Source organism: Triticum urartu, chromosome 2A (genome assembly GCF_056163025.1).
Source record: "Triticum urartu cultivar PI428250 chromosome 2A, HENAU_Tu73, whole genome shotgun sequence".
In the NCBI taxonomy this organism is placed as follows: domain Eukaryota; kingdom Viridiplantae; phylum Streptophyta; class Magnoliopsida; order Poales; family Poaceae; genus Triticum; species Triticum urartu.
Window position 1 is genome coordinate 742,952,741 of NC_141874.1, and position 24,860 is coordinate 742,977,600.

The following is a 24,860-nucleotide window of genomic DNA, read 5'->3' on the forward strand; positions in this document are numbered from 1 at the left end:
AAAGGAAGGCTTGTACAATTTTACAGAGAGAAAAAAAGATTCATGTGTTTCTTGGAGCCAACGAAGCCAATCATTCCAGGAATAGTAAAGAGAAAGTGGAAAGAGAGATTTTGAGGGGGGGAAACGAAAAAACAGTGCGAGAATCATCTTTGATCGATGCCCAAACAAACTGAGAAAGGAGAAAGCAGATTTTACTGCTCCACACAGCGACCAGTCTTTAGATTAGCATGCAACATACAGTTCTTAAATTTTAATATATCACACATATCACAAACAATATTGTCCACGGCATTAAGGGAAACTAAAAATCTAATCACAGGGAGCCCTGCTGCTAAATCAAACAACCTAGTGACACCTGAAGCGGAAGCAAGGACCAAGGAAGAAACCACAAACTGAGAAAAGGAAACATCATATGAAGTAAATAACATCTGCACACAGCCGTGTCTGACTTTCTTTAAGGATGAACTTTATACTCCCATTTTCTTCTGAGCTTGTTCACCTTCACCACTATCATGACATAAATCATATCAAAGAACCTATCAATCGTCAGAAAATACGCAACCCTCCAAGCCCTTATGAAGAACAGTTCGTTCCAGACCATTAAAAGCCCAAAAGTGAATCCCACTTCCACGGTGATGTATGTCATCGCAGGCATTTCAGTATCCGTACCACGATGCTGCTCATTTCTAGTTTCCACAAATGGAGCCTCTTCAGTGCAGGAGGCATTCCGAAGAAGGCAGAGTGCAGAATTGCCCACAAAGTCCTCATTCGCGAATGTGGAAAATTGCCCCCTGTTGGTATATCTCCAGCCAACTTGTTGTAAGAGACATCAAACTTGGACAGAAATGTCAACTTTGTTAGAGATGCTGGTATGCTCCCACTGAGATCATTGTGGGACAAATTTAGAGCTTCCAGGCTCGACATGTTTGACAACTCATCAGGGATGCCCCCTGAGAAGTTGTTCCAGCTCAAGTCCAGTACATGAAGATTCACAAGATGGCCAAGCCCACGCAACACAGGCCCAAAAAGCAAGTTATTGGAGAGGATCAGCGACGGCGGGAAGCTGCTGACATGTTTGTACTGCAAACCTTTGTCAGCTGAATTCTTCTTGAATAATAACGGGAAGTCCTCTATTGATGCAGGCTCACTCGAAATATTACTTGAAATTAAACTCTTTATCTGTGTAAAGCTCTCAGGAAGCTCCCCACTAAATGAGTTGTTTGACAGATCGACATAGAAGAGACTATTCATATTGCCCAACCATAGCGGGATCTTTCCGTTCAACTTGTTCCATGAAAGGTCTAGAACTCTGAGGCTCTCCAAGCTTTGCAGCCAAGGCGGGATCATGCCAGAGAGCGCACAGTTTGCCAAGACAAGCACCTGGATGCTCTTGAACCCATTGATGCCATCCATTGGCAAGGTCTCACCACCACGTAAGTTTTTGGTGAGCACCAAGCTCGTCAGTTTGGGCAGGTACTGCAAGACTCGTAATGCCGATGACAAGTTGGTGAAGCAATTGTCAACAAGCGAGAGGTGCGACAGGGACCGCAAATTCTTATAACTCTCTGGTATCTTCCCCTCAAGCTTGTTCGTTGCAAAGTTCGGCGTCTTCAACTCAGTGCACCACATGAGACTGGGAGGTACAACACCACTCAGCATGTTGCTCCCTACATCCAGAATGTTCAGCCTTGGCAGTAAGTTAAAGTCAATGGCAATCTTACCCGACAGCGAGTTGTTCCTTAGGTTGATAACCCTCAGGCCTCAGCACTAGGCAGCTCGACAGGGAAGCAGGTAATGTGCTGCTGAACAAATTTGAGGCCAAATTTAAGAACTCCAGCCTCCTCAAACCCCCAAACACATCAGGGATGATGCCAGTGAATATGTTATATGACAGGTCGATATGCATAAGCTGAGAGAAGTTACCCAGGTGCTCGCTGAGGCTACCAGAGAGCTGATTTTCCCATAAGCTCAGCCTCCTCAACTCTGATAAAGTGTACAGGTCGCTGGGGAAATTCCCAGTGAGGCCACTGCCATCAATAGACAGCTCAGCGAGCATCCTGCACCGGCCAAAGCCTGCAAGGATCTCACCATTGAACCCATTCCTGGAAAATCGCAGGGCCTTTACCGGCGTAATACAGAGCCCCATGGTGTTGAATCCACCAGAGAAGGCATTGCTAGAAATATCAAGAACTGTCAGGTTCATTGCGGCAGGGAACACAGGGTGAGATCCGGTGAATTTGTTGAAGGAGACATTCACCACCTCAATCGCCAAGTAGCCACCTTCACTCACCGGGAAAACACCAAAGAGCATGTTCACACTGAGGTCAAGCTTCCGCAACCTTGCTAACCCGCCAAGCCCCTCTGGTGGCTGGCCGCGGAGAGAGTTGCGAGAGAGGTTTAGAGTCACAAGGCCATCAAGCAAGGTGATCGCAGGGGAGATGCCGCCATGAAGGCTCTTGTTGGAGAGTCCAACCCAACAACCCTCCCAAGATCACAAGAGACGCCGGTCCAGGAACAGCATGCTGCATCACTGGAACCCCACCCAACAAGTCTGCTGCTCATATACAAGTCTGCTGCAATATATTTCAACAAAACTCAGTAATGCAAGTTACATGTCAGCATTGGCTTAACGTTCAATAGAAACTAATGTCAAAGATCATTTAGAGAATAATCGCCATGTAAATAAGTATAACCTGCTACTTCAATGCGGACTATATCAAATTCATAATTCCTCCACCTGGTGAATATGTAGCTAATGATACATCAATGAGGGCTAAAGAATTATGTAAGATCGATACAAATATGAAAACAAGATAAGTAGGCAGTTTTATTGCCCTGTCACAATGGAACTGTACAAATTCTAACTGGCAACAAGACTCCTTGAATTTTACTTGTCACCTTCCAGCTTTTAAGCAATCCATCAGATAGCGATTAACCCGTGAGTCATAGCTCAAACTGTTATTCCTCTGTGCAACATGAGCACAACCAAACTACGCATACTGTATTAAGAGAGCAATGATGCATTGATATGATTACTCAATTAGAAGAACTCACTAATTAAAACTTCAGAATTATTAGTTGCCCTGGCGGGGACACGTAAAATCATACAGTCTGTAATAAGTCCTGAAACTAAAGAGAACTAATTACTTAATGAATCAAAGTCTAAATGCCATGCTTTCATCAACAAAGGAAGAAATATATATAGGCCTCATTGATCCACTTTTAACTGGGTTTTGTTCATGGCAACTACACTTTCAACCATTACGGTCCTTTCCAACCACCAGCACTGCAGGCACCAATCATATTTTATATCTGAATACAGCACACCCAGGGCCCTTATCGACCACCAGTCTCCAATGGAAAGCAGCTCAAATGCTCTTTAACTGAAATCTATTCATGGCAACTTAGCCACTTGACAGCAATTCATTTTCAGATTCCGTGTTTCCCTTGAGTCTAAGCAACTCGCCATGACAGCTATCTATGTGAGAGTGGCACTCACCATCTGCAGACAACAAATGAATTGCATTTTTACTCAATCCAGCTCAGCCCAGGTTCATTTGCCATCATCCCTCTGGCTCTTTTCCTAGTTTCTGCCGCAACGGCCTGTTTCCCGGCAGAAGCATAAATGTTTTAAAGCAATGTTTATGTCTGACACATATTTTCCTGCAGAAGTTGACACAACATTTCCTTTTCTTTCTCCTCCTCACGAGGACCAAAATCCTAGCTAAAAACTAGAACTAGCCTAGACAATAGTAGCACAAACAGTAAAACAAACCAGAATTCAGAAGTAATCAAGAGAAACTGAAAAAAAAAAGGTTTAAGCGGAAGAAACCGAAATCTACAAGCGCTACCTTCAATTAGCTAAACAAACAGAGAAAGGGGCAGCACATTGTACTGCTGCACACAGAGAACAGCAAACAGTCTTCAGATTAGCACCCACCACACAGTTCATAAATTTTGTTGTATCAACACATATCACAAACAATATTGCCCTCAGCATGAAGAGGAATTCAAGATCTAACCATATGACCCCTGCTACTGAATCTATCCACCTAATGACACCTGAGGTGGTAGCAAGGAAGACACTATAATAAGCTGAGAAAAAGGAGACGGCATATATAAAGTAAAAAAGAACATTTGCACACAAGCCCCCTAGATAGGACCTGCAAAGAGCAATGTCTGACTTGTTCTAAAGATGATCTTTATCCTCCCAAATTCTTGTGAGCTTGTTCACCTTCACCATTGTCATTACATAGAGCTTATCAAAGAACCTGTCGACTGCCAGAAAATATGCGGCCCTCCAAGCCCTTGCGAAGAACAGTATGTTACAGACAGTCAAAAGCCCGAAAGCGAATCCCACTTCCACAGTGATGTATGTCATCGTGAGCATTGCGGATATGGTATCGGTGCCATCACTTCCTTCTTCAAATGGAGCCTTTCCAAAGCAGGGGCCATTCCAACGAAGGCATAGTCCAGCATTGCCCACGAAATTCTCATTTGTGAATGTGGAAAATTGACCCCCTGCTGGGATTAGTCCAGTCAGGTTGTTGTACGAGACATCAAACGTGGAGAGAAATGTCAACTTTGCTAGAGATTCTGGTATGCTCCCACTGAGGCCATTGTGGGTTAAATTTAGCTCTTCCAAGCTTGAAATGGTTGACAACTCATCAGGAATTGACCCCGATAAGTTATTCCAGCCCAAGTCCAACACATGAAGCTTCACAAGATTGCCAAGGCCCCACAAGACTGGCCCAACAAGCAAGTTATTGGACAGGATCAGCGACGGCGGGAAGCTGCTGACATGGTTGTACTGCAAACCTTTATTACATGAATTCTTCTTGATAAATAATGGGAAATCCTCCATTGATGCATGCTCACTCGAACTATTACTTGAAATTAAACCCTTCATCTGTGTAAAGCTCTCAGGCAGCTCCCCACTGAACAAATTGTTTGACAGGTCGATGTAGAAGAGATCATTGAGATTGCCCAACCATAGTGGGATCTTTCCATTCAACTTATTCCATGAAAGATCCAGCGCTCTGAGGCTCTCCATACTTTTCAGCCAAGGCGGAATCATGCCGGAGAGCGCACAGTTTGCCAAAACAAACACCTGCATGCTCTTAAACCCATTGATGCCATCCATAGGCAGGGTCTCACCACCATGGAAGTTCTTGGTGAGCACCAAAGTTGTCAGTTTGGGCAGGTGCTGCAAGACTCGTAATGCGGATGACAAGTTGGTGAAGCCATTACGATCAAGCGAAAGGTGCGACAAGGATCGCAAATTCTTAAAGCTCTCTGTTATGTCCCCATCAAGCATGTTCTTTCCAAGGTTCAGTGTCCTCGACTCAGTGCACCACATGAGATCTGGAGGTATAGGACCACTCAGCATGTTGGCCCCTGCATCCAAAACGATCAGCCTTGGTAATAAACGGAAGTCAATGGTAATCTTGCCCGACAGCGAGTTGTTCCTTAGGTTGATCACTCGCAGCATTGGGCAGCTCGACAGGGAAGCAGGCAATGTGCCAGTTAACAAATTTGAGCCCAAGTTTAAGAACTCCAGCCTCCTCAAACCTCCAAACATGTCAGGGATGATGCCACGGAACATGTTATATGACAGGTCAATATGGATAAGCTGAGAGAAGTTACCCAGGTTCTCGCCGAGATTACCAGAGAGCAGGTTATCTCGTAAGCTCAGCCTCCTCAACTCTGATATAGTGTAAAGGTCGCTGGGGAGGTTTCCGGTAAGGCCACTGCCGTCAATAGAGAGCTCAGTAAGCATCTTGCACTGGCCGAAGCCGGTGAGGACCTGACCGGTGAACTTATTCCTGGAAAATCGCAGGGCCTTGACCGGCGCAACACAGAGGACCATGATGTTGATGCCACCAGAAAAGGCATTGCTCGAGATATCAAGAACCGTCAGGTTCATTGCGCCAGGGAACACAGGATGTGGTCCCTTGAATTGGTTGAAGGAGACATTCACCACCTCAATCGCTGGGAAGCCGTGTTCACTCGTCGGGAACGTGCCGGAGAGCATGTTCATGCTGAGGTCGAGAATCCGCATCCTTGCTAACCGGCCAAGCCCAACCGGTGGCTGACCATGGAGAGAGTTGCCAGAGAGGTTTAGAGTCACAAGGCCATCAAGCAAGCTGATTGCTGAGGAGATGCCGCCATGAAGGCTCTTGTTGGAGAGATCCAACCCAACAACCCTCCCAAGATCACAAGAGACGCCGGTCCAAGAACAGCACGCTGTGTCGTTGGGACCCCACCCGACAAGCCTGCTGCCCTTCCTATCCAAGCTGCTGGAAAAGGAGAGAAGCGCCTCCAGGTCAGTGGGATTGCATGTCTGATTCAGGGAGTGGCTGCCAAGTGTGTGGAGCAGAAAGCAGACGAGCAAGCAGGGAAACAAGCAGTAGTAGCCTCCCATCTTTTGGCGAGAGGTGGTGGCGAAACTATAAGATGATCCTGAAGGTCATGAACAAACTGGAAGGGCTTGGAACAGAATTCTGGGCTAAACTCGCACCTTTCTTGCGAATCTGCATGAAATTCAAGCATCAAGAACACACGAAAATGTCAAATAGGAATTGTGAGAGCAGTCCAAAAGAAGGAAAAGACAAACCTGTTACCTTGGCGCTATACTTGTCCAGAAAGCCTAATAAAGGAACATAAACCAAGAAGGTGGTCTGGGGCTTATAACTGGAAAACAAAAGGGCCGGCAGAAAATAGTTCAGTTTGAAGCTGTACCACAAACTCTCTGAGTTGCTGTTCTCAACATCAAGGGATGGACAGTGTATTCTTCTGTACTTAAAGATAGCTTCAGCCTCCTGCCCAGCTGTCCCCCTTTCATGGAAAAAATATGAATACCCCCACCAACCCACCCACTCACCCACCCAGAAAACTGATATAGTCAAACCACATCATTTTAATATAAGTCATCCCTTACTAGTGTTTTCCACGAGTTTCCCCAACAATTGACTCAGCGACCCAATGTAAGTCCTAAAATACTCTGGAACGGTTTGATTATTTCTACAGCTTTAGATACCGTAAGACTACGCCTGGATTATCTGGGGTGAACAATAAATCAAAAATGCAAGTTATATATCATCATTGTTAGCTTTGTTAAATAGTGGAACTAAAGTTGAAGTTCAATTTAAAGAATCATTTCCATGTAAACATTTCTTTTAATAAAGACAGCTTCACTCTCCTGTCCCGCTTGAGGACCAAATATAAACCCCACCCACCTCCCAAAAAAAACTTAGTAAAAACATACAACAGTGTTCTACTGGACCATGTTGCATAATGGGCATGCTAGTGGGTAGTAAGCTCATAAGACCTTAATCACATAGGCAGTACTCCCTCCGTCCCTAATTACTTGTCGCTCAAATGGATGTATCTAGCACTAACTCGACCAAGGTCATCGCATATAGCTACTGTGGTCGCATTCATTTTTATTGTCATAACTATGGAGAAGTTACTACTAATTACAAGATGAATGCCTCTAATGGGCAGAAATATATGTTTTTGATGATCCACCTGCTATTCTAGAAATTAAAAACTTTTATATCTCTGGATTTTCCCTTGACAATTGCCAAAAATGTAGGATAGACATACCACATAGATGTACTTTAAGATTGTAAAATTATCAGCGATATTCACTGGAACACAAATAGGAAATTGTAGATTCTGCTCCTAAAAATTTACTGTATATGTTTGATTTTCTCTCCCATGACACCTTTTTGTAATTTTCTGAAAAGCGAAAACACATGAGTAATATATTCACTGGAACATGAGAGGAAATATGGACACTAATAAAAAATATGGTTTCTGTTATAGTGCCAACGTAAACAAAGTATAAGTATATAGCGCCATCTAATCAAAAGTAGGTACCGCATTTTCTCACATTAGCATGCTGCCATGCATGCAGTGTGCTTTGGCTGTTTGGCAGCAGTGCAAACCCATCCACATAGCAAATTGGCATGTATCGAGACGTCTTTGGCATGAATTTTAATGGGCAGCCCTTATGGTCCAAACTCCAAGGACAGTCAGTGATCCATATTAGCATAAATGCTCACCATCTCTACTAATCTGGCCCATACATAGATGCCCATGTCCTTAGATCTAACGATGTGGACCATAGGTGCAGCTGGACCATGGTCCAGAGAATCTTCTCTCAAAACATTTTCATATAAGCCCCCACCCACCCCCGAGCTTCCCTAACAATTGACTCAGGAGGGTTTGACTATTTCTACAAATTTGGGTACCAAAAACTACACTTCGGTTATTTTGGCTGAACAATAATTTAAAGAAATGCAAGTTACATATCCACATTATTAGCTAAACTAAGTCAAATAGTGAAACTAATGTTGAATAACTTTGAGAATAATTGGCACGTAAAAATGTATATTCTGCTACTGACCATGTCTAATTCCTAATTCCCTCCACCTGGTGAACTCCCTTTCCATTCCTAAATATAAGACGTTTTGGTAGTTCAAAACCCTCCGTTCCTAAATATAAAACGTTTTGGTAGTTCTAAATATAAAACGTTTTATATTTAGGAACGGAGGGAGTATATAGCATTACATGTGTGGAGAACGGACGTTTGGCTCTCTGCCTCCATGGAGGCCTTTTTCTGAAAAAATCAAAATTCAAACTTTTTGCTTTCAAAAAAATCTGAAAAAAATTGTGCAAGTAAACAAGGATGTTATGTGTATGTGTGTAAAAATTCAAAATGAAATGCGTTGAAATGCGACCTATACAAAAAAGACAAATTCATGGCCTGGGAGGATGAATAGTATCATGTGTTAAAAAAGGCCCAGATTTGTCTTTTTTGCACAGCCCTCATTTCAACATATTTTGCCCTGAAAATTTACACACATGTGTTATGCCTTCATGTATATCTGTATTTTTTCAGAATTTTTTGAAATGTAAAAATATGAAATTTGATGAAATTCGAAATTTGAATTTGGAGGCCTCCATGGAGGCCGAGCTCCAAAGGCAATTTTTGTACATGTGTGGGGATAAAGAATTGTGTAAGATCTTTCACATATGATTTTTTAAGTTTCTAGGCAGTTATGTTGCCCTATCATGCTGGAACTGCATAAAGTGTCTGTCATGTTCTTTGGGATTTGGTTGACTGGATCACAGGTTGTAGGGGTGGTCAACAGGGGGGCGAGGTTCGTAATCTCAGTGCGCCTGGATCGGCGCCGAAGCTACCCAAATCATAACTTCCTATCTTTGTTCCTTGGAAGAACTAATGTCCCTTCCTGGGCCCAGTGCTGCAGCTGTGGCCCTCCTCCTGAGCTGACTTGTCATGCCCTCAACATGACAGTTCCTAACAACAACATTCCTTGAATTTTACTTACCACCTTACTGTTTTTAAGCAATCCATCAGCTAGCAATTAAGCCGTGATTCATGTCAAAGTTATCATTCCTTGGTCCAACATGAGCATAAGCAAACTACGAAACTGTATTAAGAGAGCAATGATGGATCGCTATGGATACCCAATTTATAAGAACACGCTAAATTAAAACTTTGGATTCCGCAATCTAGATAAGGGCATGTAAAATCATATGTATTAAGTTCTGAACCAAAGAAAATTAATTAATGAATCAAAGTCAAAACGACATGATTTCACGGATGAAGGATTTTTTTTTTCTTGAATTCTGAGGAAGGAACATCTGGACCTCAGGCAGCTTACATGATTGTAAGGGCTTGACTCTGACATTCATATGGTCATCCGTTAGTTATGCTGAACAAAAATTGCTTCTGTTAAAAAAAATCCAGTATAAGCTCTGGGAAATCTTGCCCCGTATTCTTGAACATTTTTTAGTGCATGTCTTTCCTAGAAGCAAACAGCACACCTGAAAAATGATTAATGTGTAAACTCAGGAAGTCCTTGGAATATTTGGGCTGAACAATAAACTGAATAGTGCAAGTTACATATCAGCATTGGCTAACTATAAGCTCAATAGTGAAACTGGTCGTTCTGTGTCTTGTTGTCTTTCCATTGTACCGTCCACTGTTTTCCTTGATAATATTCAGTTATAAGATGCCCTTTGGGTGTCTTTTCTAAAAATAGTCAGAGTTAAATTTAAAAAATAATCGTCATGTAAATAAGTATATCCTGGTACTTCAATGCAGGTCATATCAATTTCCTAATTTCCTCCGCCTGCTGAATATATATCTAATGGATATATGAATGGGGGCTCAAGAATTATGTAAGATCCATACAAATGCGATTCCTTGAAATTTACTTATCATCTTACTATTTTAAGCAATCCATCAGCTAGTGACTGACCTGTGATTCACATTATAATTCCTTGGTGCAACATGAGCACAACCAAACTTTGCATACTGTGTTAACAGAGCAATGATGCATTGATAAGGCTCCAATTAGAAGAATTCCACAATTAAAACTTCAGAATTATTAGTTACCTTGATGTGACATGTAAAATCATACATGTATTAAGTTCTGAAACCAAAGAATATTAATGCATCAAATCTAAATGCCATGTTTTCATCCACAAAGGAACAAATATTCAGGCCTCAGGCAGCTTACATGATTGGAAGGGCTTGATTGGGACAGGTAACTCTGGAACTTCACGCCCTTAGTTAATGCTGACCAATTTGTTTGTTCTGTTAAAGCAATTCCAATGTAAGCTCTGGGATATCTTCCCCTGTAATCTTCAAAATTCATCAGTTCATGTCATTCACAGAAGCAAACAGCACACCCCTAAAATGCTTAACCTGTAAATTTCAAGAAGCCTTAATCAAAACAAACGACTCAACAAACAACAACAATTTCTCTGAAATGCTGAAAGATGGCAAGACGGGACATTTAGGTAAGTATAAAATTATAGTTTGAAATTCTGCTGCTGATCATAGACAGACTGAAACAGAATCACACAGATATGTCGATATAAGAGACACGGTACCATTCGCTCAAACTTCTCTCTCCCTTTTTATAAGCAGACTTGAGCAATTGTCAGCTGGTCAATCCAATGTTTAGTATGTACCTAGTCTCTGTCGGAACCAAACATAAGTCAAACTTATGATCAGTTACTGTGAGTTACTTCCACCTCAATAACTTGTTTGATGCAGCTTGACTGTAAACCTTCTTTGATCCAATGGTGCTAACAGTACTAAGTGTGAACCTTAAATTGATAGATTGTCCCTTGATAATTTCTCATTTCTTCTGCTAAGCTATTACACTCGATATCTTATCATATAAGCCAGTTTAGTAGCCGTGACAGGGGAAAGCAGTCAAAACCGCTTTTAAGTTCTAAGAAAAATCCGTTCATGGCAACTTAGCCACTTGGCAGCAGATCATTTTCACAACTATATTTTAAACCAGTTAGGGTTTAAACTTCAGCACTGCAGAGAAGACATGCACCATATTGTTAATCTTAATAAACTCACCAGAGGGTCCTTATCGATAATCAATCCTCAATGGAAAGCAAGTCAAATGCTCTTTCACTGAAATCTATTCATGGAACTTAGCCACTTGAAAGCAATTCATTTTCAGAACTATACAACAATTCCATGTTCCCCTTAAGTCGAAGCAACTCGGCACGACAGTCATCGATCTGTGAGTGGCATTCATCATCTGCTGAGAACACATGAATCGTACTTTTTATCTCAACCCAACTCAGCCCAGGTTCCTTCTCAACCATCATCCCTCTGATTTTTTTCCTAATTTCAGCTACAACATCCCATTTTCCTGCAGCAGCATAAAGGTTTGAAAGCAATACATGTGTTGACATATCATCTGGGTCTTGCGCTAGTGCCTGTTCAGCAGCATGAACACCAACGGACAAATCATTTAATGCAACACAGCAACTTAGCAGAATTCTCCATAGTTCAGGACATTTCTTGGCAAATGGGGATTTCTGCAGTAAATCAACTGCTTCCTCCAATAAACCTGCCCTACCTAACAAACTCACCATGCTAGTATAGTGCTTGAATCCTGGCATAATATCATCCGTCATCATACAAAACCAGTAGAACTTTCCTTTCTCAACTAGTCCACAGTGGCTGCATGCTGAAAGGAGGGATATGTAAGTTACATGGTCAGGTTGCAGCTCATCACGAATCATCTCACCAAATAACTTAAATGCCATTTCTGAATTGCCATAATTGCCATATCCCCCTATCATTGAATTCCAACACTTCAAATCTCGCTTTGGTATGGTGTAGAACACCAAATGGGCACCTTGGAGAGCACCATTTTTAGCATACATATCAAGCAGGCTTCCGGAGGCACAGATATTCCCCTCATAACCACTTTTTACCACTTGAGCATGGAGCATCTCTCCTTGCTTAAGACCTGCAAACTCTGCTGTGGAGTTCAAAGCACTGCTGAGAGAGAAGCTGTCGACCTTGTACCCTTCCTGAAGCATGCTAATGAAATACTTCAAGGCTAATTCAGCTTCACCCGACGAAGAATGGCCCGCAACCATCTCGGTCCACATAATTACATCTTTCTCGGGAAGGGAATCGAACAAAATTCGTGCTGAGCCTGGCTCCCCGTTTGTAAAATACATATTGATCAATGTATTACCTACAAAGACACTGGTCTCCAACCCAGCTTTGACCACTTCAGCATGAAGTGGCATTCCACTACGCATTGCAGGTAAAGCAGCAGCAGCAGACACCACAGCTGCAAATGTATACTCATCAGGGACAACCGGCTCGCCGAACTGCACATCCTTGAGCCGTACAAAAGCATCCATAGCACTCCATCCATCCCCAGCAGCAGAAAACCCAGCAATCAGAGTATTCCATGACACCAAGTCAGGCGTCTCAATCCTGTCAAACACATGTAACGCAGTGTCCAGATCACCGCAGCCGGAGTACATGCCGAGCAGCGCATTCTGCAGCGGCGTGTCAGGGTCAAGCTCCTCCGACTTCACCACCCAGCCATGTAGCACGCGCCCTCCGCGGCCATCCCCAGCGCGCGCACACCCGCTGAGGACCGACGAGAGCGTGCTCTCAGTGGGTGCCAGCCCAGCCCTCACCATGCTGCAGAACTGCCCAAGAGCACGCCCGAGGTAGCCGTACCGCACGCTGCAGTGCATCGCGCAGTTCCACGCGACCACGTCCGGCGTCGCCATTTCGTCGAACACCCGGTTGGCGTCCCGCGGCGCCCCGCACTCGGAGTACATCTGCAGCAGGGCGGTGGGCACGATGTCGCTGGCGAGGAAGCCGAGCGCCGCGGCCTGCGCGTGCGCCAGGGCTCCCGCGCGGCCGTCTCGCAGCGCTCCGGCGGCGCGAAGGACGGCGCAGAGGCTGGGCGCGGTGGGGCGGAGCCCGGAGACGCATAGCTGGCCGAAGAGCCGGAAGGCCTGCGGCGCGTGGCGCGGGGCCCCGCGGGAGAGGGCCGAGAGGACGGTGTTGAAGGAGACGACGTTGGGGCGCGGCGCGGAGCGGAGGAGCGCGAGCGCGTCGGGGAGCGCGGAGAGGCGGGCGTAGAGCGCGAGGAGCTGGTTGACGAGGAAGGTGCCGGGCGTGTGCGCGGAGGGCGTGGAGGAGACCACGAGGAGCGCGTGCAGCGCGCGCGCGCGGCGGAGGACGGCTCGGCGCGGGGAGCTCGGGCAGGAGCGGTGCAGCGCGTCGGCCGCGGCGGAGAGCGCCGGCTCCAGCGGGTGGAAGCCGAGGCGCGACGGGTGCGGCGGCGGCGGCATTGGTGGAGCGGTGGCGGGGTCGCGCGTTTCATTTCGTAGCATAGCGACCGGTCGCACCGTAGAGAAGTTCTACTCGACTGCAGCAAAGAGCAAACCATGCTAAAGATTTCGAACTTATATATCAAGATTGAATTAATAACATGGCGTGGTTCCTAACTTAAATTCAAATTAGTTTTAGCGTATTCAAAATTCGCATACAAGCATGACCAAGTTCTAGCATATTCACGCGAGATCGAATCGTTTTCATGAGAAGAATACACGACCCTAGCAGCCACCTGTACTTTGCCCCTCTCGCCGCCACCGGGGCACGTCATCGGGCAAAGCCCGCATGGAGCCTGCGGCGGCGGGGAGGTCTAGATCGAGGAGGCTTGTTGTGGAGGCGATGGAGGGTGCTCGAGCAGAGGCCTTCATCACTACAAAAAAAAATACACTTTCGTGATGATACATGTTTGTCACAGTAGGTCGCATTTTCTGTCATGCATGTAAATCCATGACGATTTTATGATAGAAATCAAGACAGTCATACATGTGCTGTCGTAGAAGTGTTCCATGACATTACCAAAATTATCATCACGAAAGTGTACAGTTCCATGACGATAAATCCCGCGTTACAGAAGTGCTTTCGTCAAGGGTGACCGACACGTGGCATCCGCCGTAACGGAACGTCGTTAAGCTATCGGGTCGGGTTTTGGATCCGATAACCCGTTAACAGCCCCAACCAATGGGAATTTTCTACGTGTAAAATCATCATTGGCTGGAGGAAACACGTGTCGGCTCATCGTTGGGACAGATGTCATCCACTCATTGGACAGAAGGCGCCTATGATACGTCGACACGTGGCACGGCCCAACAGAGGCTCATTCCTGTGAAAATGTTGGCCCGTTTGACTTGGTCAAAAGGTGGCGGGTCCGCCCATGTAAAGCATGTTAACGGCTTGTTCGCATATAGCCCATTTACAGCCCGCTAACCCAAGGCCCGTTATGCCCTATCCGAATTAGGCCCAGTAGCATCATCTGGGTCACCCAATATGATTCCAGCCGTTTTCACTTCTGGCCCATGTATGGCTCATGACGTCTTTCGGCCCATATGAGGCCCTATGTAACTCTTGGCCTATTAACGGCCCGTGATGAAACTGGCCCGTAATGAACAGTGTATCACTTTCCACCCATTAACGGCCCGTGGTGAAACTGGCCCGTAATGAACAGTGTATCACTTTATACCCATTAACGGCCCGTTATTCCGTTGTGCCGTTTCCAGCCCATGTTATCTTTCGGCCTTCTCAGAGCCCATTTATTCTTGGGCTCATTTCCAGCATTCGTTTACTTACGACCCGTTACTGTCATTTTCTGCTTGTGGGCCAAATTCAGCCCGTGGTTACAGTCGGCCCGTTTGTGGTCCGTTAATACGTTGGGTCGTTTTCATAGCGTCATCAAATACGGCCTATTAACGATAGCCCGTTATGGTCGGCCCATAAACGGACGATTCCAATTCTAGCCCGTTTACGGCCATAATGCGGTCTATTTGGCCCATATTTGGCCAATCGATCATACGGCCCGTATAAGGCCCATTGATGATACGGCCAGCAGAAGGCCCATTGTTTTCTACGGCCCGTAGAAGGCCCATTGGTTCTACGACCCGTAGAAGGCCCACTGTTTCTACGGCCAGTAGGAGGCCCAGTGTCACTACAGTAAATATTAGCCCATAGTTATTGTGGCCTAGTTTTAAAAAATAGGTTATTGCAGCCACTAGCTAACCGCGGAAAAAGAACTGCAATGACTACAAGCAAACAAATAAACAAGACAACAAGGAAATAAATAAGCAAGCAACTAACGCTAGGCTATCACGGCTATTACACACATTACATCCAATAGGCATCAAAGTTCGCCACCAGTGCAAATATAGGGAACAAAGCAGCATATCATATACACTGGTTGTCAAAGTTGGCGACCAGCGCAAATAAACACCGCAGCAAAACAAATCCAGAACTGAAACCACTTCAGAAGATCTCAAGAAACAATATCTTGGGTACCCATAATGCTGGCAAGATGCTTAGCAAGCTTATTAACTTTCTCTTGTTTGGCGCTTAAATCCTCCAGCGCTTGCTGTTGCACCAGAAAATATGCATCTGAATTCTGCAGGGACTTCCTCAGTCCTTTAGCTTCCTGTCGCAGCACAACTGATCGATGTCTTTCAACTTGAAGTTGAGACTCAAGAAGACGAACTGATTCAGGCAGCAAGTTCGAAGAGCTTGTGCCAGCAGTAGTGGCCAGTAACTCGAACACTACATCAAGATAGGACTTTTGGGTTCCCTCACTGTCATCAAGATAATTTTTATCAGCTTTCTTGGAGACCAACAGGGATGTCTCACTATCTTGAACCTTATCTGCATTACTTCCTTTACCATTGGATAACGCGGTACTGTTCTCCAATATTTTGTCCGCATTCTAAAAGAGAAACAAGCAGACACATCACATGTTTACCATGTTGTATATGAAACTCATTTTGGTAAATGAGTTCAGTAGTAAAGTGGACAGGATAACAGCATGAAACAAACATATATCTATGTACCATGGTCACTTTATGGTCTATATCATTCTAGTTTTTGTTGCCAAATCAAGATAGAGACACAGTTCAAATAATATTTGTTCAAGACAAAGCAGAATAGACAGAATATAAGTGTGGGTAACTATAGAGCAATAACAACACTTGTAATGTGCATGACATGAGAACATAACTGTTTATTCAATTGAAACTGAAATCAACATAGAGCAGGTTACAACAGCAAACCAGTTAAAGAAACAGGTTTAAAACATACCTGTTGCGCCATTGGAGTTTCAATTCCATCCTTCAAATTTGAAAATAGTTGGTATGAGTAAATACAGTAATGCAAGAGCAAAGGAGTATGAACCATAGCTACAGAACCTGAGCTGAGAACAAATCTTCTTCTCCTTTAAGCGTTGAGTTGGGATTCGGAGTGGTGGTCCTCGTGCTTTGGGCACTGCGGTTCCCTTACTAACTGCTCGTGTTTGGGTGCTCTATGGTGGAGACGGTGCTGTGTCAAGTGGAACTGGGTTACTATCTACCGGGGTTGGGGTTAGAAGGGGTGTAGCTGGTTCTCTGTCCAACTGGGTAGGGGTACAATCTGCGAGAGTCTGGGTTATGTGTGGTGGATCTGGTCCTTGGGCAAGTACAACCGTGTTCTATCTGCATCAACTGGTAGCACTATCTTTTCTGAAGACCATGTTGTTACTCCCTTAGATACTGCCATCACGCTCTCTAATTCAAATGGCTAGTAAACAAGAAAAGTAATTGAAAGTATAGACATTGTATGATAGACAGGTGCAATGGATAGTGGGGAATAAAAGAGGGCATGAAATACTTCATATTTATGTTGTCTAACCAAACAGGATAGCATGACACAATTTCACATATATGATGGCTAACTAAACAGGATAGCATGACACAATTTCACATTATGATGGCTAACTAAAAAAGATAGAAAGACATAGTTCAAAATATGAGACTATGTAAACAGGATGACATGACATAACTATATAATGTGTTTATTAAATAGGTTGCCATGCCATAATTCACATACATTCATGGATAGAATGTCATAATTCAAAATATGATGACTGTAAACACTAAACAGGATGAGATGATATAACTATATGATGTCTTTATTAAATGGGTTGCCATGCCATAATTCAGATAGATGATGTGTATGTACTATGTAAACATGATGGCATGGTATAATTCAAATATATGATTTATATAGTAAGCAACTAAGCAAATGACAATCCATATATGATGTAAAAACTAAGCAATGCAAGACAACATGCATGACATGGGTAATATAACCCTGCCAAGTTTGAGCATAGACCTCAGGGGGGAAATAGGACTGGTCATCAGTCTCTGAATCCTCCTCTGAGGAGCTCTCTGTAACCAGCAAGATGTCTACTTCAGCAAGTAGCATTGTCTGCTCTGAATACCTTGTTTTCACTCCAGATACTTCCATCACCGCTTCAAATGACTGATGCAAAGGAAGAGTAGTTGAATATAGAAACGTTGTCGACAAATGGAACACGTAATACAAAAAAATTATAGCATGATATAATTCACATACATGATAATTGGCTAAACAGCATGACATTGCATAATTCACATATATAATGCCTTTGCAACAAGATAGCATTGTATAATTCACATATATAATGTCTTGCAACAAGATGGCAATGCATAATTCACATATATGGTAATTAGACACTGAACAGGTGGCATTCACACAAAGCATGTCTAAAGTAATCAAATGACATAGCAATGCGAGACACCATACGCACGATATGAGCAACATAACCCTGCCAAGTTAGAGCATACACCTCGGGGGGGGATAGGACTGGTCATCTGTCTCTGAATCCTCCTCTGAGGAGCTATCCGTAACCAGCGAGATATGCGCTTCGTCAGATAGCATAGTCTGCTCTAAAGACCTTGTTTTCACTCCAGAATTTGCCATCACCATGTCAAATGGCTGATGCACACGAAGAGCAGTTGAATATACTAACATTGTTGACAAATGTAATATGTAACGAGAAAAAAGGATGGCCTGATATAATTTATATATAAGATGGCTGGCTAAGCAGGATGGCATTGCAAAATTCACATATATGATGCCTGGCTAAACAAGATGGCGTTGCATAATTCACATAAACGGTGAATAAACTAAACAGATGGCATTCGCACAAAGGATGTCTAAACTAAGCAGATGACATATTTGATGTATAAAGTAAGCAATGCAAGACACCATATGCATGATATAACCAACATCAGCATGCCAAGTTAGAGCGAAGACCTTAGGGGGTAAATAGGAGTTGTCTTCTCCTTCTGAATCCCCCTCAAAATAGATATCTTCCTCTCGATTACAATCCGAAATGCGTGGAGGGGGCTGCCTTTGGGCCTACCATGGAGCGACGTCTGCATGAAATTTTATTGCCACGCAAGGCTCATCTCTTTTGCTCTACATGTTCAGTTCCATTGTTTTACAATAACTGTCATGCATAGGAATAAAACATAGTGAGATTATGTAAGGAGTGCATGCAGAAATTCAGAGTGATGGTAGCAACCTGTGGATAGACCCAAAACCAATAATAGCAGGCAGATAATGGCTTCAGTTAAAAAATACAAATAATGGCTACTCTGTTGTTTGTTTCCCACCCAACATGAAACTCATAGTAGACACCGGAGATTAACCAGATAGTAGATAGATACTATTGATAGCGGCCCCGATATGTACCCCACAACCATTTAAAAACTCAAGTTTGACCATTAGTTTGGAGCTGACTCAGAGTCTAATCGGTGAACAGGAAGATAAAGTAGCATGTAATATTAAGCGATGCATAACGTAAGCAGACATGAAAGAGTGCAACCTCTCTTGCGGACCCGTGTAGTCCTCGAGGTCATCTGCTCAATTGATGATGGTAATGCAGTTTTCATGACTGCCAGCGGCGGGGAAGAAGATCTGAGGCGGTGAAAGATAGTCTAGAGGCCGGATCCCTGTTGTGCTGGACCCTTCTGTCGTTGGAGCAGCTGAGCTGGGGTGGACGACAGCACAGCAGGAGTGGGACAAACCACGCAAGGTTTTCTTTGACAACTATCTGTAAGAGAAGTAATTATGTAGGGGCTCGTTTGAATTGGAGGATTCCAACAATGCAGGGATAGGAAATAGACAGGAATAGGATAGGAATGCACGTGCAAAACAGAGAATTTAAAAACACATGATTTCTTCCAATCTGGGTGTTTGATTCACAACAATTGGAAGATCACATGATGCAAAGAAGCATGGTGAGATTAAGTCAAACCACAAGAAAATTTACGGTTATAATGCTATTATGCTACTATCTCTTAGTCTTGTGCTTCATGAATAGGAATTTGAAAAGAAGGACAAGTGAAAATTAAAATTCCTACGTTTTTTCTTTCAAGGAGACACTAAAGGAACAAATCCGTGTGCTCAGTGGACAATATATATAACATGTAGAGTAAAAAAAGAGATGCAACAAGTGTACAACCTCTTTGGCAAAGCCATGTCGATCTCAGCGTGATTGGGTTGGCTGGTGAGGATGCTCCGGATGACTTTGCTGTCGGAGGAGGGGAAGAAGATCTTAGGCGTCTGGAGATGGAGCCCGAGGTACTGCTCCGCTGTGATGGAGGGTTTCATCGTTGGAGCAGCTCCGGTGAGTTGTACGACGCCGAGGCTGAAGCAGGACAAGAGAGACAACGAACAACGTTAACCTGAGTGGAATTCTAATAGCATCTCCAATACATGACGTAAAATACATAACCACAAAGTGCTAGATGTAAAATACATCAGCCGCTCATCTCTAAACTTAACTGTCAAAACTGAACTTAACTGTCGAAACTGAACTTAACTGTCGAAACTGAATTTTGCTGTCGAAACTGAACGCACTAGCAAGGTGAGGCTACACGTCGGTCGACTGACTTTTTCATCTCTGGTCAGTCGATTTTGCAGCCATTGGATACGAAATCAAGGGCTTGCGGTTCATCTTCAACCTCCACCCCCCTGAGCCGCCAGCCACCACCGGCCAAACAGCAGCCCCCCGCCGCCCGCGGTCGGCGGTGCGCCGCCCCACCCGCCTCGAAAACACTCCCAACCGCCGGTCCGTCGCCGCCCCGGCCATCCCTCTAGGCCCCCTCGTGCCGAGCTTTTTCTCCGGTGATCCCCACGCCACCGCCCCGCCACCGCCGGCGACCACCGCCCCCATCCTGAACTCTAAGATAGATAGTGGGGTACCTCTCCGGCGAGCCCCCCTCCCCGCTGCGGCTAGTTCTTCCTTCACCCCGGCGAGCCCCCCCCCCCTGAAAATCGACTGACCCAAAAGTCGATTCAGTCGACTGAAGTGTAGCTAAATTGGAGCAGCAGCGCGAGCAAGAGCAATAGCAAGAGCAGACCAAGTAGGGGACCGAGAGCAAGAGCAGAGCAGCAGCGCGAGCGAGAGCTAAACAAGCAGCAACTCCTACTGATGTGGACATCACCGCCGAGGGAGCGACGCCGTGGAGGAAGTGGCCGGCGACGCCGTCGTGGATGGAGCCGCGCCGTGTCGGCTCGGGACCGAGCGCCGGCAGCACCGTGAGATCGAATCAAGAAGAAAATGCGGCAATTAGTGTACAACCTCTTTGGTGGCGCCGATTAGGCCGCAGCTTCATCTGAGGAAACGGTGATGATGATGCTCTTCCGGTGGTGCAGGTGAAGACGGCGGTGTGGGAATGGAGGTGGTGCGAAAGACGAGGGGAACGTCGAGGCAGCTCCTTGGAGGTGGAGGACGGGGTGGCTGAACCGGTGGGACGACGAGATGGACGATGGATCCTCATCCGGTACAGTGGATGAGGGACGTCGAGGTGTTGCTGTGGACGACGTCATCGGGGAAGAGGCTCCGGCTGGGTGGCGGACGGAGCAGGGTGTGGGGTTTCGTCGCGGGTTTTCGCGGCCTCGGTGTATGAATGGGTGGGCGGATGGGATGGCAGTGGGGAACCATGGCTTAGAGACGCGATTGTACGAAATGTGGGGTAAGTTACGAAAGTACCCCCACCGATTTGAGGCGGTTCTTTCGGTTCAGGGGTACCACTGGCATTTCGCGTGCCGGGATTTCACAGGAGGTGGGAGTTTTCACGCGCGTTGTAATTTCGGAATAGCAAGGCGCGGGTTGAGATGGAGGGAGTTGTCGGAGCACAACGAGACAAAGATGGTATATCTTAAATATTTCGGGCTAACAAGGCGCGTGTTGAAATTTTCGGCATAACAAGGCGCGGCTTGAAATTTCGGAAAAACAAGCTTAACGTGTACCCCAAAAAAGACAATTTGGGCCTCAACACGCACAACACACACACAAACACCATTTAGACTAGAGTAAGGTACACGTGCATTGCACGCATAAGATTTGGCAACAAAATTATGAATAAATACCACATTATAGCATTCAAGCTTAGAGTCATATATGCATGATGTAGATGTTCGTTTAATTCTTATAGTTCATTTCATTCAAAATCATCTAGTTTTTATAAGAAAGCTAATCTATTTTAAGATTCATGGAATTGTGCGTCGTAAGACATAAAGTAAAAACAAATAATGGCAAATCATGTAGGAAAACATTTGGACAATTATGATATGGAGGATTCTAGAACAAATAAGAAGTGCTTGTGTTTTGATGTTTGTGCATTATGCTTAAATTCAACCATGGAGTTTTCTAGATTATACATGTGGCGAAATCTGGTGGAATCTAGATGATATCCAACGGCCAGTAGTGCTCAAATTTGTCATCTTTGAACCATCGGATTGGCCTCATCCAACGACCATCTTTCAAAGTTAAATTTACCCGCACACAATATAAAAAAATATAATATATAATATATATGTATATAGGGGTATAGATATAGATATGTGATGCGAAAGCCGCCCATCATCTCCAATTAGAATAGTGTGTCCATGCACGAATGCGACGTGGCCAAATGATGTCTGCCATCGATATCTCAAATTCAAATCAGTCTGACCTTGTTCAATGTGTATACATTACAACATGCTCGTTTCCAAACCACACCGCGTAGATCTCAGTTATATTCATGCATGCATGGGTTTCAAACATCAAGATCTCTTATTCAAATATTTGAATTCAAGTTTACATTGATTATGACCTCACATATTCTTTTACACCCACAAAGTAGCCTTCTCTTTATAATTGTACCACTAACTTTCTCTCGTGCATGCATGCACACACACACTACCAGTCGGCATTATTCATCGCACGCATGCAATCTTTTTCTTCAGGTCGGTCTCCCATGAAGGCACACACCCACACACATCCCCCTCTCTATCATATCGGGCATTCTTTATCTCTTACGCGTGCATGCGCAACGATCGATGTTCCTCTATGTATGTGTGTATATATCTAGGTCTTTCATAGTTTTCCACACAAACCGATCAATCGATATATCCAGTGAGGTCTCACCCTCTTTCCCACGTCCACATCGATCAATCTATACCTCTCTATATAGGATTAACATATATAGCTAATACACCCACATTAATTATATATCCAATGTCCCTCTCTCATCATCCATGCCTTCCGCTTCATCTCTCAGACGCGTGCGCAATGGCGAAGACAGGGGGCAGTAAGGGCCCTGCCCCCCTCCCCCTAACATCACTATATATCGAGGCTAATATGAATGTGATCATTAGACAATTGCTGCTAAAAATGGTTTAAGTTCATGAATTGACCCTCCTCGTAAAGGATTAGCAATGCTTGGCCCCTAGCTCATTTATTTTTCATGGTTCCGCCACTGCGCGCAACAGCGCACGTGTTCGCCCCATCTCTCTAAATATCGATCTCGCACTTGTGCATTCCTTCATAGTCTCCCTCCACTCAGCCCCTCGCACCATCTTCTAGCTCCCCACCGGATTTTGCCACATGTACAATCTAGCAGACTCCATGGTTGAACTTAAGCATAATGCACAAATCTCAAAACAACAGTGGTTCTCTTTTGTTCTAGAATCTTCCGTATCATAACTGCTCAAACTTTTTTTCTAGTTGAATTGCCATTATTTGTTTTTTACTTTATGCTTTACAACGCACAATTCCATGTATCATAAAATAGATTAAGGGCTTCTTTGATTCAAAGGATTCTCAAAGGAATTTTACAGGATTCTAATCATTAGGAATTTTTCCTATCTTGGTTGTTTGATTCGTAGGATTGTAAACCATAGGAATTTTTCCATATGATTCATTTGCACTAGATTTCCTAGGAAACATCCCATCCACTCAAACCTCTTTGAAAGAATTCTGCGTTTTTTCTATGCACAATCAAACACTCGTACAATCCTGTAGGATTCAAGACGACATTCCACTATAATCCCATGTTTTTCCTATTCCCGCGTTCTTAGTTTTTTTATAAAAACTAATTGATTTTGAATGAGATGAACTATAAGAATTAAACGAAGGGCTACATCAGGCATATATGACTCAGAGCTTACATGCTATAGTGTGGTATTTATTCATAATTTGGTTGCAAAATCTGATGCGTGCAATGCACGTGTACCTTACTAGTACTTTGAGTATGTGCAGAACACGTAAATTAGAATACCAATGGCATGCTACATAGTGTCTCTCTTACAGTTCATGAAGCCATGTGGCACATGTGGAGGCGTTGTCGCAACCTCCTTGCGTGGATTGATCACAGTGACGTGCTACTGGTTCCAGAAGAATGTACTCGTCCTCTCTGAGCCATACTGGCGGTACATGCACGAAGTGAAGATGTGCATGCACGCACTCATTCCCTCGCACGCACACGCGGGTACATGGGTAGACGCAATTTTGTACCAAGATCCACCCCATGTGATAATTTGACGCGTGTAAAGTCGTTCACTTCATTGATGGTCAATTAATATAGCACGCATGCGAGTAGTTAAATCGTGGGTTGCTAGTAGTACTTCCATTGGTCTCCTTCGTATTTTGTGCCAATTTTTGACAGTAACATAATATTTACGCATTTGAGCAGTGTAGTACTTGAAATTTATGTTCCGCTAAACTCATCGGGAGCCGTTTCGGGCCTCGAAACTAAAACTATCAATTAATCTTTACCTTGTTCCCATCACATTCAAAAGCCTGCTCACACCTACTAGTACGTACCAAACCTGAACATGTTCCCACTATGCAGGTATTAGTACTAGTGCTAGTACTTAGGTTATAAAAAGGGGAACTACCTAACCGAAAATTACTCTACCTTTCCTCCTCATAAGTGCATCTTCTTCGTCCGTCGTTGCCATGGTCGGTGAGCAGAGCTCTAGGTCGAGAACTACTCGTAACAAGGGAGCGGCAACCAAGGCTGTGGAAAAAAAAGAGGGCTCGCCGCCACGCAGAGACCTCGAAAAATCTCTCACGGGCAGGCGATGGCTCCCAGGAGCGCCCTAGTTGCGGAGGCGAACATGCCGAGCCGGCGGAGCTGGAGTCGTTATCCCTCGACGACATGCCCGATCAGCTCAATAAGCTCCTCAATAAGCAAAAATAGTTCATCCAAGGCTTGATGGAGTTGCTGAAGGAGAGCCTCGACGACATGCCCGCTGAGCTCAATCAGCAGGGGGAGTTGACCGCCGGCTTGGTGATGCTGCTGAAGAAGAG

General features: G+C 44.5%; 2 protein-coding genes and 1 pseudogene across 2 annotated transcripts; all 3 read right to left on the bottom strand.

The window, feature by feature from the left end:
* Positions 1–452: 452 nt before the first annotated feature.
* On the bottom strand, positions 453–3,839 carry LOC125540266 (uncharacterized; annotated as a pseudogene).
* Positions 3,840–3,973: 134 nt separating this feature from the next.
* Positions 3,974–6,430, bottom strand: LOC125540267 (phytosulfokine receptor 1-like). The gene has a single exon (XM_048703856.2). The coding sequence runs from the start codon at positions 6,422–6,424 to the stop codon at positions 4,190–4,192; it is 2,235 nt and encodes a 744-aa protein (XP_048559813.2). The 5' UTR covers positions 6,425–6,430; the 3' UTR covers positions 3,974–4,189.
* A 5,061-nt stretch (positions 6,431–11,491) lies between these two features.
* LOC125540264 (Pentatricopeptide repeat (PPR) superfamily protein) lies at positions 11,492–13,752 on the bottom strand. Its single transcript, XM_087545371.1, has one exon. It carries the CDS (start codon positions 13,720–13,722, stop codon positions 11,494–11,496), a length of 2,229 nt encoding a protein of 742 aa, XP_087401497.1. The 5' UTR covers positions 13,723–13,752; the 3' UTR covers positions 11,492–11,493.
* Between the last annotated feature and the right edge of the window lie 11,108 nt (positions 13,753–24,860).

Bases quoted from the DNA above. Each gene is read 5' to 3' on its own strand.
- LOC125540267 (XM_048703856.2), bottom strand. From the start codon at position 6,424: ATGGGAGGCTACTACTGCTTGTTTCCCTGCTTGCTCGTCTGCTTTCTG.
- LOC125540264 (XM_087545371.1), bottom strand. From the start codon at position 13,722: ATGCTACGAAATGAAACGCGCGACCCCGCCACCGCTCCACCAATGCCG.